The sequence below is a fragment of the Seriola lalandi genome, unplaced genomic scaffold (assembly GCF_002814215.2).
Source record: "Seriola lalandi dorsalis isolate HSWRI2012SDOR001 ecotype SW California unplaced genomic scaffold, Sedor1 jcf7180002054658, whole genome shotgun sequence".
Classification (NCBI taxonomy): Eukaryota; Metazoa; Chordata; class Actinopteri; order Carangiformes; family Carangidae; genus Seriola; species Seriola lalandi.
The window spans coordinates 268,349-282,240 of record NW_019525211.1 but is presented as its reverse complement, the minus strand read 5'-3'; the positions used below and the strand labels follow the sequence as shown (position 1 = coordinate 282,240).

The 13,892-nt window shown below is 43.1% G+C and overlaps 3 protein-coding genes across 4 annotated transcripts; 2 read left to right on the top strand and 1 right to left on the bottom strand.

Annotated features, from left to right (window-relative positions):
• Nucleotides 1-338: 338 nt before the first annotated feature.
• LOC111665741 (uncharacterized) lies at nucleotides 339-6,049 on the bottom strand. 2 transcript variants are annotated; one of them, XM_087177861.1, is made up of 4 exons: nucleotides 4,257-6,049; nucleotides 3,636-3,741; nucleotides 3,404-3,536; nucleotides 339-1,542 (listed from the first exon to the last, which is right to left on the bottom strand). In XM_087177861.1, exon 4 carries the CDS (start codon nucleotides 1,455-1,457, stop codon nucleotides 810-812), a length of 648 nt encoding a protein of 215 aa, XP_087033987.1. In that variant the 5' UTR covers nucleotides 1,458-1,542; nucleotides 3,404-3,536; nucleotides 3,636-3,741; nucleotides 4,257-6,049; the 3' UTR covers nucleotides 339-809. The 2 variants fall into 2 exon arrangements, with proteins under 2 accessions (XP_087033987.1, XP_023276580.1); XM_023420812.2 differs by lacking the exon at nucleotides 3,404-3,536 and having other exon boundaries at nucleotides 3,636-6,049.
• Nucleotides 6,050-6,187: 138 nt separating this feature from the next.
• Nucleotides 6,188-7,614, top strand: LOC111665738 (uncharacterized). Its single transcript, XM_023420808.2, has 2 exons — nucleotides 6,188-6,748; nucleotides 7,178-7,614. Exons 1-2 carry the CDS (start codon nucleotides 6,262-6,264, stop codon nucleotides 7,237-7,239), a joined length of 549 nt encoding a protein of 182 aa, XP_023276576.1. The 5' UTR covers nucleotides 6,188-6,261; the 3' UTR covers nucleotides 7,240-7,614.
• A 424-nt stretch (nucleotides 7,615-8,038) lies between these two features.
• On the top strand, nucleotides 8,039-11,841 carry LOC111665743 (uncharacterized). The gene is made up of 3 exons (XM_023420816.2): nucleotides 8,039-8,156; nucleotides 8,250-8,320; nucleotides 8,906-11,841. Exons 1-3 carry the CDS (start codon nucleotides 8,128-8,130, stop codon nucleotides 11,785-11,787), a joined length of 2,982 nt encoding a protein of 993 aa, XP_023276584.1. The 5' UTR covers nucleotides 8,039-8,127; the 3' UTR covers nucleotides 11,788-11,841.
• The last annotated feature ends 2,051 nt before the right edge of the window (nucleotides 11,842-13,892 follow it).

Sequence of the window (13,892 nt, the reverse complement as noted above, 5' to 3'; positions counted from 1 at the left end):
ATCAAATACAAAAAGATCCACACAGCCCCATACAGAAAAATGCACACAAACATATACACAGCGGAAAACACATCCATCTTACAATCACTTTGCATTGTTACATTATTTAATGCCATCATTAAAGATAATAGTCCTTAAGTATTTAATCTGGCCTGTTGGGACCTCTTAGGCAGGTTCATCATCACTATATTTTTACTGTATTTTACACCACAAAGGGGCAGCACACAAACACACACACACACACACAAACACACACACACACACACACACAGACGCTATTATTTACCTGCCCAGTTTTTCTGTAATTTTCTAAATAGACGCACCTGACACAGTGCAAATGTTACATACACCAGCTTTATTCAGTTTTTTTTTCATTAGTAGTACAATCATCAGCTGACAGGGAAAAACTGCAAACATGGACGTGAATGATAAATGACAGCACCTCAGAGTATTCAAAAATAATAAATATTATGGATGTGAGCTCAGTTCATCCATTTCCATATAAACCACTAGAGGGAACTCTTCATCAATCTATTAATGAAAGAGAGGCAGATATGCAGTACAGTAAGGAAGGACTGGTATACATGATGGTATTCTAGTAAAAAAAACAAATAAAATATGAGTAGGTCCCATAACTACAGGGTGAATAGCAACCACAGTGGTCAAAAATATATTCATAAAAATATAATTGAAAAACGATTTGTGTTTTATGTGCTCTAAACCTTCATGTGTCAACCTATGTTTTTTTTTACATGACTTCATATCAAGAACTACATCTGCTACAAAATGAGATAAAAACCAGTTTCCTATCAAAGTTGTCTGTTCAAGAAATGTGGCCCAAACACCACCCCGACCACGCAGGTGATCACAAATAGCACCCAGAAGATGACAGCCAGCAGCTGCACACAGAACAGCGTCTTCTTGCTCTGTTGTATGACTTCCTCTTCACCCACAAGGCCTGGCGCCGTGCCGTACGGTCTGTCCGGGTGCATCTGCTGCACCCTCAGGCTGACGGTGGGCAGGATGATGAAGCGGGTGTCCCTGTTGTCGCCCTCCAGGGAGAGTACTACCCTCTGGGTGACCGTGGCCAGGCGGGTCGCCATGGTCACAGGCAGGCGGAAGGCCACGGGGGGCAGCCTGGCCAGGATGCGGGAGTTGCAGGGTAAGGAGAGGGCATTTCCTGTTTCTAAGGGGGTGAGGTGGCGGCACAGGGGGCAGGGGATGGCTGGTGGGCTGTTGGGGTCGGGGGGCTCGCAGCGACAGAGTTGAATCTTCTGGAGGCACTCTGTGCAAAAAACGTGGAGGCACTCCAGCATCCGGGGGCATTTGTTGTACTGGTCGTACTCCTGGTAGCAGATGGGACACTCCACATCCACACCCACCCCTGGCTCCCCAGGGGTGGGTGCTGCAGCAGCTGGGTCCCCCTGCTGGGGAGCTGGTACAACATCCCCTGTCATGGGGGGGGGGGGGAGGCTGGCCTGGGAGCTCAGTGATGGCAAGATGTAAATTATAGATGAATCTTCAACAGAAGATGGTAAAAATCTGTAAAGAGAAAACAAGATCAACTTCGAGTCTGTGAGACGACGAGAACTCCAGAAGGTTATGTGGCATTTAAACATCAACATCTGCTCCCCCAGGGATGCTGCTTTGTTTCGTCTGCGTTTTATGAACAGATTCCACAGCCCATGAGTCATAGCATTCATCCATTTAACCACTCAGACCTCCACCATCTAACCGCCCCCCACCCTGAACTCACAATCACCCCTGCTCCATATTGTGTGTGCTGGCTTGCAAGACACTCAGAGCGTGTCCAGGAAGTTGGGAAATAAAGAACAAGCAAAGCAACAAAGGAGCTGTGAAAGGAAGTAATAAGTCACAGCACGAATACTCTCTGCATATGTGTGTCAGCACGACTCTGTTTTCATCATTTAAGCCTACATTTGTTTCACGTCAGTAATTCAACACTAAGGAACATTTGAAATGACACAACACCAACAGGGCCCACGTACGCTGAATGAACGTAAACTGCTGTGTCAGAGTCAAATAAATGTTTAGTTAAAGGAATAGTTCCACATTTTTAGAGACAATATCCATATTTTCTTCCAGTTGTGTCTCTCATCACAACAAGTAGCCTATGCCAAATCAAACAACAAAATACAATGATCAGCCACAATGATCAGCCACAATGTCCACAAGCGTTTTCTGAATTGACGCCCGTAACGACAAAATAAATATGTTTAATGATATGACAACACTATCATTAAGGTTTGGTCGGTTAGGTTTAGGCAAAAAAACAATTTGGTAAAAGTGCATGGTTTAGGTTAAAATAAGTACTTGGTTAAGCTCAGAGGAGCTTTGTCACTATTTTCTCCTTTGCTCTTGGTTGACAACAGTCAGAATTCCTAGGGGCACCAGGGGGCGCTGTCACCGTATTTAAACATGTTGCTTTAGGGCATTTGCTGGAACGACTGATTTCATCGTTTTTCTAAGCAGGACAGTTTTTCGAGGATTGATAGCACTGTCATATCTGACCATTCAATATAAACCTAGCTTAGCCAATTAGCATGTCATAGGTTAGCTTAGCATTAAGAGTTGAAACAGCAGGAACCAGCTAGCGTGGCTCTCTCTCCGAAAGTAACAAAATCCACCTACCACCACCTCAAAAGCTCAATTCACCCGTTATATCTCAGTTGTTTGAAACATACAAAAACCAAAGTGTAAAACAACAAGTTGCAGTTTTTTGGATGGGCGGAGTTTACCTAGCTGTTTCTCCCTCTCTGCAGTATTAACGGTAAGATTAGCCAAGTGGCTGCTGGCTCCAGCATCATACTGAGGGGACAAATATGACAGTGGTATCAATCTTCTCATCTGACTCTTAGCAAGAAAGCACAAGTGTTTTTGACAAGAGGAACATTTCTGTAAATGATTTAGTCCTCTGATCAGATCCGAACAAAGCATTTGATTTTACTTTTATTTACTGACACTTTTTTGTAGCTGTTTGTTGCTCACATGGGACAACTACAAGGCAACCCATGCTACCTCATGGGGGGATTGTTGCTTAGCAGATGGGGTCTCCTTTGAATTGATCCATGGCAACACATTGCCTGAAACCTTAGTAGTAAACTACATATTCATGCAATCGGAGCTGAATAGTGGTTCAAGTATGATTTACAGCAACAATAAGTGTTTTGTTTCACAAAAAAAAACAAAAAAACATAATGACATCTAATGACAAACAAGCTGTGAAAGAGAAACGCTGGAGCCAGCACTGAATGGCTGCTCTGTATAAATAAATGGACCCTCTTGTATCTATGTCAGCCACCAGTTTCACTGTGATTGTACAGTGGGAAACTGGCAGTGCTCCATCATTACACATTAAGAAGCAGACAAGAGGGCCACTTACCCAGCACTCAAACCCCTTTGATCAGAGCGCACTTTGATGCCGTCCTCTGACCCCGGTTCTTCCGCTCAAACAATTCATACTTCTTCACGTGTTGGTACAGATCTCGTCCCGGCAGAGCGTCTTCCTCCCTCTTCTGTGTGCACATTAACCACTTAAATATCTGTCTTAATATTCTCTAACTGCGTGTCTAAGCTTGGCTCACCGGTAACCTCCTGTTTTCGCTCCGTCTCACCTGATTTTACTCGTCCTCGTCTCTCTGTCGGGTCTCCCCTGAGGTTTCTCTGTGGTTTGCTGAGCAGTAATTAAACCCTTGGTGATGTGAAGGTAACCAGGGCATACTAGACAGAAAAAGACAGATAGTCGTTTCTATTCCTGTAAATCCTACTCTGCTTATATATTATGTTATAAGGCTTCCTCACAGTCAGCATGTTGGAGCTTTAAAACAGCAAAATATGGACTAGGGTATAATTATTAATAGTTTGCTATATGTTTAAAATTAAGTTTTTTGTTAATAATGTTTAAAAAATTTTTTTTTATTTTTTTGCAGAATACAAATGATCACTAGTGCACATTTTTAATTCTAGTGGGTGTTGCAGGGACAGAACAGTTCATGCATGTGTTTTCAGAACAGAGTGAATGTTCTGCTGCAATGGTAACAGGGGAATTATTGACAGATAAATAAAGTTACATGAGTCAGTGCTGCACTCTGAGTGATTTCTTTGTAACCAGCCGGGCCTGTGCAGACTTGCTAGATGCCTACTCAGCTATTTTCAACATAATAATTTGTTACACTATCAGACTGACTGAAGGGAGATTCGAATTGATTAATATCTGGAGGAGGCAATGCACTTACCTTGAGTTCCTCTGTGGTTACTTTATGCTGTCATGCTCTGATGAATACAGATTTGTAAGTTTTCAGCAACAAGATATAAAAGAATAGACCTGAATCGATGAATTATGTGGTTCTGTACATGTGGAGAAAGTTTTAAAATCAGGGGATCAACTTTTGTAGCAACATCATCCAGTAAATGTTGAGATATTTCATTGCATAAATGAAACCTTTCACGTGCTGGTGGAGCCAGAAGAAAAGTAGGATTCATCCTCTGGGGACCATGAATGTCTGTGAAATATTTCACAACAATCACATCAATAGCTGATGAGATCTTTCAGTCTGGGCTCATTCTTTAGTGCGACACCACTAGCTTGTACGGCTGAAAACCCAAAATATGAGCTAAAAGCTACAAAGACAAAAAGACAGGCAGCTTTTCTTAGCTCGTGGAAAGTTGGACATTTTGGAGAGGTGTCACAGGAAAGCAAGTAATTGACAGATTAATTTGGACTTGACTTCGTAGAAAAAGCACATGTAATAACATTAAAGACTGCTCTGTTCTATTTAAGTGTCTCAGTGAGCATTGTTCGAGCAAGTTTTATTTACAGCTGCGATTTTCCTGCTCTAACATGTCAGAATATCTTGTTTGAAAAAGCCTGCTGGCAAGACATAACACTCCCCTGAAAGGTTAGAAGAAATAATCTACCAATACACTTGTTTTTAAACCTATTAAATTGTTATGGACAACTAATCACTGATTTACTGGCAATGACATGGCTTAAAGGCATTAAAACTGGTGGAAAACACCGAAAGTGGTGTCATGAACTCTGGATTTTATCTCGTCTTACAGCACTAACTTTATGAGTGATGATGACATGTTGTGCGCTGTTGTGACACACACAATCAATTCAGAGATCTGTTGTAGCATAAAACAACCTTTCACCACATGTACTGTGGCTGAATAAATGAATAAGTTGTCAATAATAGAACAAACATCCTGCTGTAACTTAAAGAACAAGTGTATGGCATGTACTTTAAATCAAATCACATAAACCTGGTCTTGCGAAAGAGCTAAGTTAATAATTTCTTCAAGGTTTCACTCGAGCTGTACACATTTCTCTTTAATTTTCTCCTCACTTTTCGGGAAAAAAAAGTTTCCTTTTACTGTAATTCAGGTTAAAAAATTGTGTTTTGCATGACCAAGCATCCTTACAGTAAACAGAAGGAGGCAAAAAGTGGGAAGGCCTTAAAGCGGTTAACAAAAGGCTGTAAAATACACAGACACTCACAAGCACAAAGCACAGACAGGGAGAGAGAGTTTTGATTGTTGGCCAAGTTTTCAGCGGAAATGACCATGAAAGGAATACAGGCTGGAACAACTGCTAGGAGGTGGGTTTGTTTGGGAATTACCATGGGGGAGGGACATCACAGCGTCACCCACACACACACACCCTGACATGTCACCTCTGAAATAAGGACAAGTTAGATATATTAAGGGGAATATTGAGAAGAAACAACCTGAAACACTTATTTACTTAACTTTACATAAAACTTTTAACTCAATTCTCAATCCTACATTTACTGATTAACCAATAGAATAAGTTTAATGTCTTCAATCAGCTTCCACCTGACTGTGTGTCTGTCTGTCTATGTGTGTGTGTGTGTGTGTGTGTGTGTGATGATTCAGAAATGAAAACCAACACCACATGTTTAAAGTTATTTGGAAGTTTCTGTCTGTCTGTCTATATGTGTGTGTGTGTGTGTGTGTGTGTGTGTGTGTATGTGCGGGTCCCTTTGGTTTCATGGCAGTATCCTACGTGTATTTTGAGCGTGGTGAGTCATAGGTCGTGTTTATTTGGCTCAAATCTGACGTTTCGTTTCTGGCACAAGATCAAACTTGGAGTCCCTCCTCCTCCTACGCACTTCCTCACACCCAGTGGTATAAGTCAGGGCAGCCCTGAGTCCATGCACACCTTGAGGTCAATCAGTGAGTTAAGGCTCACAGCTCATCACAAAATAATAAAGTAGTATGTATTCAGAGCTTGAGTGCGGAATTTGTTACCGGACCTACAACGCGGGTCGTCGGTGTCCCCGGGAGCTCCACTGTAAGCACAGCTTCTGTGAGAGCTGCCTCCTGGCTCTGTCCCGAACCCCGGGAGCCGCCGAGGCACATCCAGGAGATGACCGGTTCATCGTCTGCCCGCTGTGCCGACAAACCACATCCATCTCCAGTGAGGGGGAGATGAGAGCCGAGCTCAGGGTGGATGAGTCCGTCCTGGAGCGGCTGCTGGCCGCGGGGGTCCTCGACGTAGAGGAGGAAGAGGATGTCCACCCGGGGGTAGAACTGGACAGTCAAGTTCAAGACAGCTGTTATGACGAGTTAGCGTCGCTTCCCGAGATTCCTGCCGACGAGAGCGACTCCGCCGCGGGCTCCGGAGGTGGGAGGGTCCGGCGGTCTTGGAAGAAAGTTTGGAGGAAGATTAGCGGGAAAAGCTCACGGCAGAGTCGTCGAGAAAGTAAGTAGATACCGGGTGATGGTTCGTGAGAAATGTTAATAACTAGTTTTACAAGTTGTCATGTTGTTGGCTAAACAAACAACGAGGGCGTGTGTGGAGCACAACACGAGGGTGTTTTTAAAGGGAGCCACTTGACAACGGGGTTTGGTAATGGTGACCATGGTAACAGCAGGTCGTAAATACAGACTTTTATTTTTATTTAGCGCCTTAAAGTTGACAGAGCAGGCTACAAATAACTTGTGATATAGTTCAAAGTTTAGGACTTCAGGCTTAGTTCATGTGTAAACTGAACCACATTTTCACCAAATCATCCATGTTGTTGATTTCTTAAAGAGTTTAGAGCAGAGTACAAAACTTAACAGAAAGTTTTATTTAAAAAGACATAGTGATTTCAAAAACTTTTTTCTAATGTGTCCTCTTTTCCTTCAGGAAACTGTATCACCAATGATGAGCTGAGGCACTTTGCCATGATGTCCTGCTACATGTTTTGAGCTGTCTACGGCCTCAGATACCCTGGACAATGTGACAATAGTTCTTCCTCCCAACAAGGACTGTTGCTGCTGCTGCTGCTGATGACGATGATGATGCTGATGATGTAACCTTGCTGAGAAGACACAATGACAATGAACAAGATGATTTGCTGTCTTTCCAGCTTTCTGACCACTTGTTTAACTGAGGATCACTGTGTAGCTGTTTTGCTCAAATGAGGAAAAAGAAAAAGGAAAGTCTGTGAGTTGTCAGAGGGGCCCACTTCAGGGCTACATTAATGTACAAATGTATTTGATATTTATTCTTCTAATTAATGTATTTATTTTTTGACATATTTGTTACATATTTAAGGAAAAATAAATGAGTTCTGGTTTCAATTGACTTTGAGTTTTCCTGTGTCTGCATGCTGAGTTTTGGATGGGAATTTGGGTGAGTCAGTGTGTGTATCGTTAAAATGAAAATACGCTAGTCCAGGTTTGGCCTTTGTGCGTGCATGTACAATGAAAGTAACACATTACACAACTCAATCCAACCCAAACAACAGCAGACTTTACAAAATAAAATTCAAGCTAGAGGCAAAAATTATCCTCATGTTCAAAGAGAAGTAAGGATAAATACATACAACGGAGGAAAAGATATGTTGTTGATATTCTGCATGAAATGGGCTGAAATAGAGAAAACTACCCTTCACAGACTGCTCCAGGAAGTGGGTTACCTGAAACCAGGTGAACAGCATTGCCTCCAATCAGACAGAACCAGCAACAGATAAGCAAAACTCCTCAGTGCCTCATTTGTTTGACGAGTAAAACACACAGATTGACAACACTAGTTCATCTTATTTTCTGATCTTCTTTTGACTCTCATCCAAACCTGGGAAGAAGCCGTCCACCATGTCACACAAAATCGCTCTTTACTCAAGGTAAACTGCAGAACTTTTGCACAAACAAGAAACAGGATTTTCATAAATTACAACGATACTCCTTTGAGTGTTTTTTTTTTCTTTTCTCTGCAGACTTGTGTTTGTCTCCCTGCCCGTCTGTGTAGCTGTCATGTTGTTTATCATGTGTTCAGATGCTGCAAGAGGTAAGTGTAAACAGGCCAGTATGTGCAAGGCCAACACTGCAGATTATGCCGTTTCAGTGGGATAATGTTCATCTTAATGACTCTGAACAACGTCATGAGGCACATGTTGGCTGACTGGGGTTAGATGGAGTTTGATATGTTTGTTTCTATAAAACCGCAGTTGATTTTTTTTTTTTTTTTAATGATAGCAGAATGGGGGATTTTCTCTGGCATGCCTTGAACACATACTGCCTGAGTTTATACTTCCCCACCAGCAATGACACAAAAATGCAGATACATTTGTTAGTTAAGGGGAAATCATATGAACTTGTGTAAACAAATTTGTAAATCCAACTGATTTTGTGGTAGGGTAATTTAAAGTTGAATAAAACTAAAGAAAACAAGGGTGTAATATCAAAGGAATGTGTTAAATAAAAGAACATTTCATAAAGTAACAACTGCAAAGATTTAAACTTGAACTTTAACCTGATGCCAGATTTTTGTTTTGGTGTCTTCATATTAGCCAACACTGTCTATTGATTTATTTACCAGCATTATAAGGAAGAAAACATTATTTCTTATTTTCCCATTCTTTCCCACCTGTAGCCAGTCCCATCGCAACCCAAGTGGATACTGGAGTGAAGCCCAATATCCTGAGATCGGTGTTTAGTCCATACAGCCAACGTCACTCCCTCTCTGCTGGTATCCCGCCAACTGAAACTGGACTCCAACCCGCAACTAATGAGATGACAGGGAATTCTCGACAAGCACTGTCAATCATTGACCATCAGTCAAACCCTGTATGGTTTACAGGAGGTGGCTTTAGTTACAATCAAAACATCCCAGATGACAGGCAGGCCCGAGCGGGAATGCAGAGAGGTCACGGTGCAGGAGGGGTGAGGTCAGCGAGCAGCACTTTTACCAGTCACTCTCAGCGAGGGGGACAGAGCTTTGAGAGGCCACAATCCAGATTTAATTCATACCCACTGATCATTACAAAATCGTCTCAAAAAGAAGCTGGCAGCCCCTTTCATCAGAGCTCTACTTCTTCACAAGTCTGGTACCACAAAGATGCTCAGAAATCCCACAGCCAAGGACAAGCTCCTAGCAATGTCTCTCCAAAGTTGGCTACAGATAAAACAGCGTGGCCATTAAAGGCTGGTGAATACTGGAGTACACTGCCAACTCTAAGAGGGCATTACACTGGCTATAAAGAGACAAATGAGCTCTCTGCGGTTAGAGCGCAGAGTCCATCTGGTGGGATTCAATCAAGCAAATTTCTCGGCTTTGCAAGTCAAACTGTCTCTCATGCGCCATCAATCAGCAGCGGCTTGGACGCCTTTGTTATTAAACGCAACCCCAGCCCAGAAAAACTGACATCATCCATCACAGATTTCTCCCAGAGGCTGAGCTCAGTGACCAGCAGTGAGACACTAAGACCCAAAAATGTGCAGTCTTACCTCTTCAAGGACTCCCAGACCTCATTTGACACAAGTAATACAGTTACAGGTGGGCAACAAGCTTCAAGTGGTCTGAGGGGTTTTACCACAATGCCACAAAAGCAAAGTCCCTCTGTTGCACAAGTTTACAGCAGATTTGCTTCAAATTTTCAACAATTAGGCAAAAAAGTTCCAACCAAGGAAGATGATGCCAATCCACTGTATCTTAACAGCAGTGTGGCCCAGTATGGTGGTCAGACAGACAGATCTATCAGATATCAACTCATCTCGAGCATGTATCCTCCCGCTCAACTCTCTTTGCATCCTGCTTCAGGGAAAGGCAAGACCATAAAAAGTTTTGTCCCCATTTCTCATGCAGCTCCCCAGGATAACTACGCCGCTAGCAGTGAGAAATCTGTTACAGGAAGCCCAGTTATTACAGCTGCAGGAGGGTCAGTGAATGGCTACAAACCGGCACAATCCTCGAAAATCATCTACGGTATCGGAGGGTTTGAAAATACCCCGTCGTCAGCTGCGAAGGCGAAATCTATCCCCCCCTCCAGTGAAAGGACCAACTCTCGACGACACAGCTTCGATAAAGGAAAGGACTATAAGTTTAAAATTGCAAATATCCATCCCTCTTTGTTGCCAAAGTATAGCTTTGGCCAAAGAAGAGCATCTATTCTGATTCATACACCAGCAAAGCATGAGAGGACACGCACAGATTATTCACCACCTTCTTTAGATATAATCCAAAGCACAACTGTTTCTACCTCAAGGGCGTTGACATCCGGTTTTAAGGCCGTCCAGCCTCCGCTGCCTGAAAGTGATGCCGGTATGGACAACAAGCGAGATCACAGACAAGTCAGGTTCTACAAAAGAATGTATGGTCTCAGAGGTTTTGGCCCTCGACCACTTGAGGGAGCCAAAGCTTTAGTCAGAAAACCAGACAAGTCTGCCTCACTCCAGCAAAGTTTTGAACCTGGGAGCTCGCAGATCTGGCAACCCAAAAGCAGCAGATGGTACAATCAAACAGGTGAAACGGAAGCAGAAAGCAGCAATATATCCATTCAGAGGCAAAATGAGCTGAATGAGCAAAGCAATGAAGACTTTAAACCACTTCTAAAGACTGCAGGGAGCACTGAACCAGTCGAGCACAGCAGATTTACACCAGACAAATACAAAAAGAACCAGAAAATCTACACTTTCCTGGGATTTCAGTCTGTTCAAAACAGAATTGGAAATGCGCCTAAGGAAACACACTGGAAATACACTGAGCAAAATCCAACTGCAGCATCGCCAACCCACAGAGTCTCCTCAGCTCATTGCAGATCAGCAGGAGACCTCAAAGTTGAATCCAGCCAAGCGTCTGCGCCAAGAACGCCCAACAAATCCAAACCCGTTGCAATGAAGGCGAGTCTGCTCAACAGATCCACCAGCAGCACGGTGAGAGGGAAACGTGTGAAAGGAAAACACATTAACAGCAAAAAGCTCAACGAGTCTGCTTCTCTGACCAATGATACTCTAAATGTGGCCATTGTCAGGCTGCCCACGCGCCCTGCCAGGGTCAAAGCTGTCACATATGCTGATATTCTTGGAAGCGCTTCATTCAGCAGTGTCAGAGCTACACCCCAGACACCGACCACACCGGCTGATGAGGTTTATTTTCCAAATACTACAGCCGTGACCAAGCAGGAAGAAGAGGTGGGTTATTGGACCTTAAACCCGGATGGTGGAGTGCAGAGCAGGGAAAACACGAGCAGAAGTCCTGAAGCAAATGCCAAAGATGAAGTAGAGGATTTCAGCAGTGCTGGGGAAATGCAGTTTGGTTTGAAAAGCAGAGAATATGACGGTGGAATGAAAACATTTGATGCTTTCTTGGATAATGAAGAAAGTGGAAGTGGGGTTTTTAATCTGTCTGATGTTTTGCCAACTGATACCACAGAGAGTCAGGGACTCGGTGAAGATTCGTTGGAGTTAGATTACTTACGAATATCAACCGGGAACATCTCCTTCAAGTCAATGAAACTGTCCCATACTGAGAAATGATGATGAATTATGTGTGACAGGAACAATCCCAATAAAAGCACTTGTGATTCTGTTCTTGGGGAAAATCATCTTTAGTCTGAGCTACTATGTTTTGTGACAAAGTTCAAATTAGTGTCATTATAATCTACATTATACATTATATTAGTAGATCATTTCGAATAGTTCAACATTTTGGACTGGTTCACTGGCAACTGTCAACTATATTTATTCATCACTATTTTCTAATGTTTTATACAAGGTAGGATTTAGTGTCATTCTCTCCTTAAACGATACACAACAGAACAACATTGTGTTTTTTTACAATAAGAACAAACACGATTTAAAAAAAAAAGACATAAAACTAAGTAATCGATCGATTTGATGATGAAAATAATTATTAGCTGCAGTTCTGTGGTCCATGCTAACCATCACCAATCACCAAAGCCCCTACTCATTAGTGAAAATTAAGTGGCTTTTCAAATTCTTTCCTGATATTGCCTCAGCTCACCAGCCCGCTGCTTCAATCACTGTGGTAAAAACCACTCATCTGGCATGACTAACCGATTACAAGGAATGCTGGGAATTATTTGAAAACACAGAGGTCAAAACGTGGCTTCATGAGCGTAACTTTTGACTCATTTGGCAAATGTTTTGCATAATGTGATGTCAAGTATGAAGAGGGAAAGTGAAGGAAGGTCATTTGCGAGGCTTTTTATAAATTGATTGTATTCCCATTCCCTGTGTCCTCATTCCCAGGCAGGCAAGCGGCTACTCACTGTGCTGCTGACACAGATTTTCCATCTCAGCTCGGAGGAAGGGTTTCAGCATGCTGGTCTCTAACAACTTGTTTAACATGCTACGAGATGGAAAAACTTGATCCTCCCCTCAGTGAGAGGGTCTTTCTCTTACTCTGCCAAGCCATTAATACAAAGAGTAACTGAAGAAAACAGGTCATCATGTGATTTGTTCCTATAGATTTAGATAGATAGATTATGCTGCTATTACAAGAACATGCTGATGTAATCTTATCTATATCGTTAACACTAACTGCATTAACTTGAAGCTATGGATTAGCACATCCATGGTGACCTGATTGTGCTTTTACAGCAAAAGGAGGTTTCAGATGTTCCACTAGATGGCGACGCTCACTCATTTTATCATCCCACGTGTGACCTAAAGTATAGGATGTTGCAGTCCTCATGCTGTGGTGCCCTGTTGGGCTCCAACACAACTTTAAATCAAGAGGAATTTACAAAACAAGCTCCAGAGGATGAGATAAATCGCACAATTATTGTTATGGATTCTGGTTTTTCTAAGCTTAAAATAAAAAAATTTACAGTTAAGAGCAAAATCGATGTTTTTGCTTTCATCTTTATCAATCAGTCAACCGGGCGTTCAGTTTTCAAGGGCACTGGGTCCGTGCTAAGCCAAGATCACAGCTCCTAACAGGTTCATTCACACCAACCTGACCCTTCACCTTTTCCCAGTCAGCCAGCTCCACCTAAATACCAGCTCTACACTTGTCCTCAATCTGCAGCTATGGGCCCCACAGTGAGGAGAGGGTGGAGGGGCCGGTGGGATCTGCCAGTCAAAGTTAAACACATTGTACATTGGATTAACGCGCCATCCCCCACCACCCCCCCTCCAACTCACCACCCACTACCCACCACCTCCACCACCACCACCACCCTACCAATACCCGTGGAAAGTGGGGCCTTCCACTTTCCCACAGCACTGAGAGGTATTAAGGTGATATGATGTTTGGAGGTTTCCGTGTGCTGGCATGTCAAGGCGTTGGCCTGCCGGCATCTTCAAAGTCCACCCCTCTTTCTGTGCTGCCTTTTGTTGCAGCCGAGTGTTTGTGGATCTGGTTCACACACTCCCTTCTCTTCCTAGTGTGTGTACTCACGTATAAAAGTCCCTGTGTGTGTGTGTGTGTGTGTGTGTGTGTGTGTGTGTGTGCGTTGATCACAGACAGTGTGGTGTTCTCTTGCAAAAGCTGCCCCCGTCCCGTCCCCTCCCCTTCCCTTCCCTTCCCTCCCCTCCCCTCCTCCCCCCTCCTACTGTGAGGGGAATTCTGTACCATGTGTCTGTGGTTTTCAGGGAGCTTTCAAGGAAAATATAGC

Coding starts and splice junctions, on each gene's coding strand:
- LOC111665741 (XM_023420812.2), bottom strand. CDS start 1,457: ATGACAGGGGATGTTGTACCAGCTCCCCAGCAGGGGGACCCAGCTGCT.
- LOC111665738 (XM_023420808.2), top strand. CDS start 6,262: ATGTATTCAGAGCTTGAGTGCGGAATTTGTTACCGGACCTACAACGCG. Junction 6,749..7,177: donor ACGGCAGAGTCGTCGAGAAA/GTAAGTAGATAC, acceptor CTTTTCCTTCAG/GAAACTGTATCACCAATGAT.
- LOC111665743 (XM_023420816.2), top strand. CDS start 8,128: ATGTCACACAAAATCGCTCTTTACTCAAG. Junction 8,157..8,249: donor AAAATCGCTCTTTACTCAAG/GTAAACTGCAGA, acceptor TTTTCTCTGCAG/ACTTGTGTTTGTCTCCCTGC. Junction 8,321..8,905: donor GTGTTCAGATGCTGCAAGAG/GTAAGTGTAAAC, acceptor TCCCACCTGTAG/CCAGTCCCATCGCAACCCAA.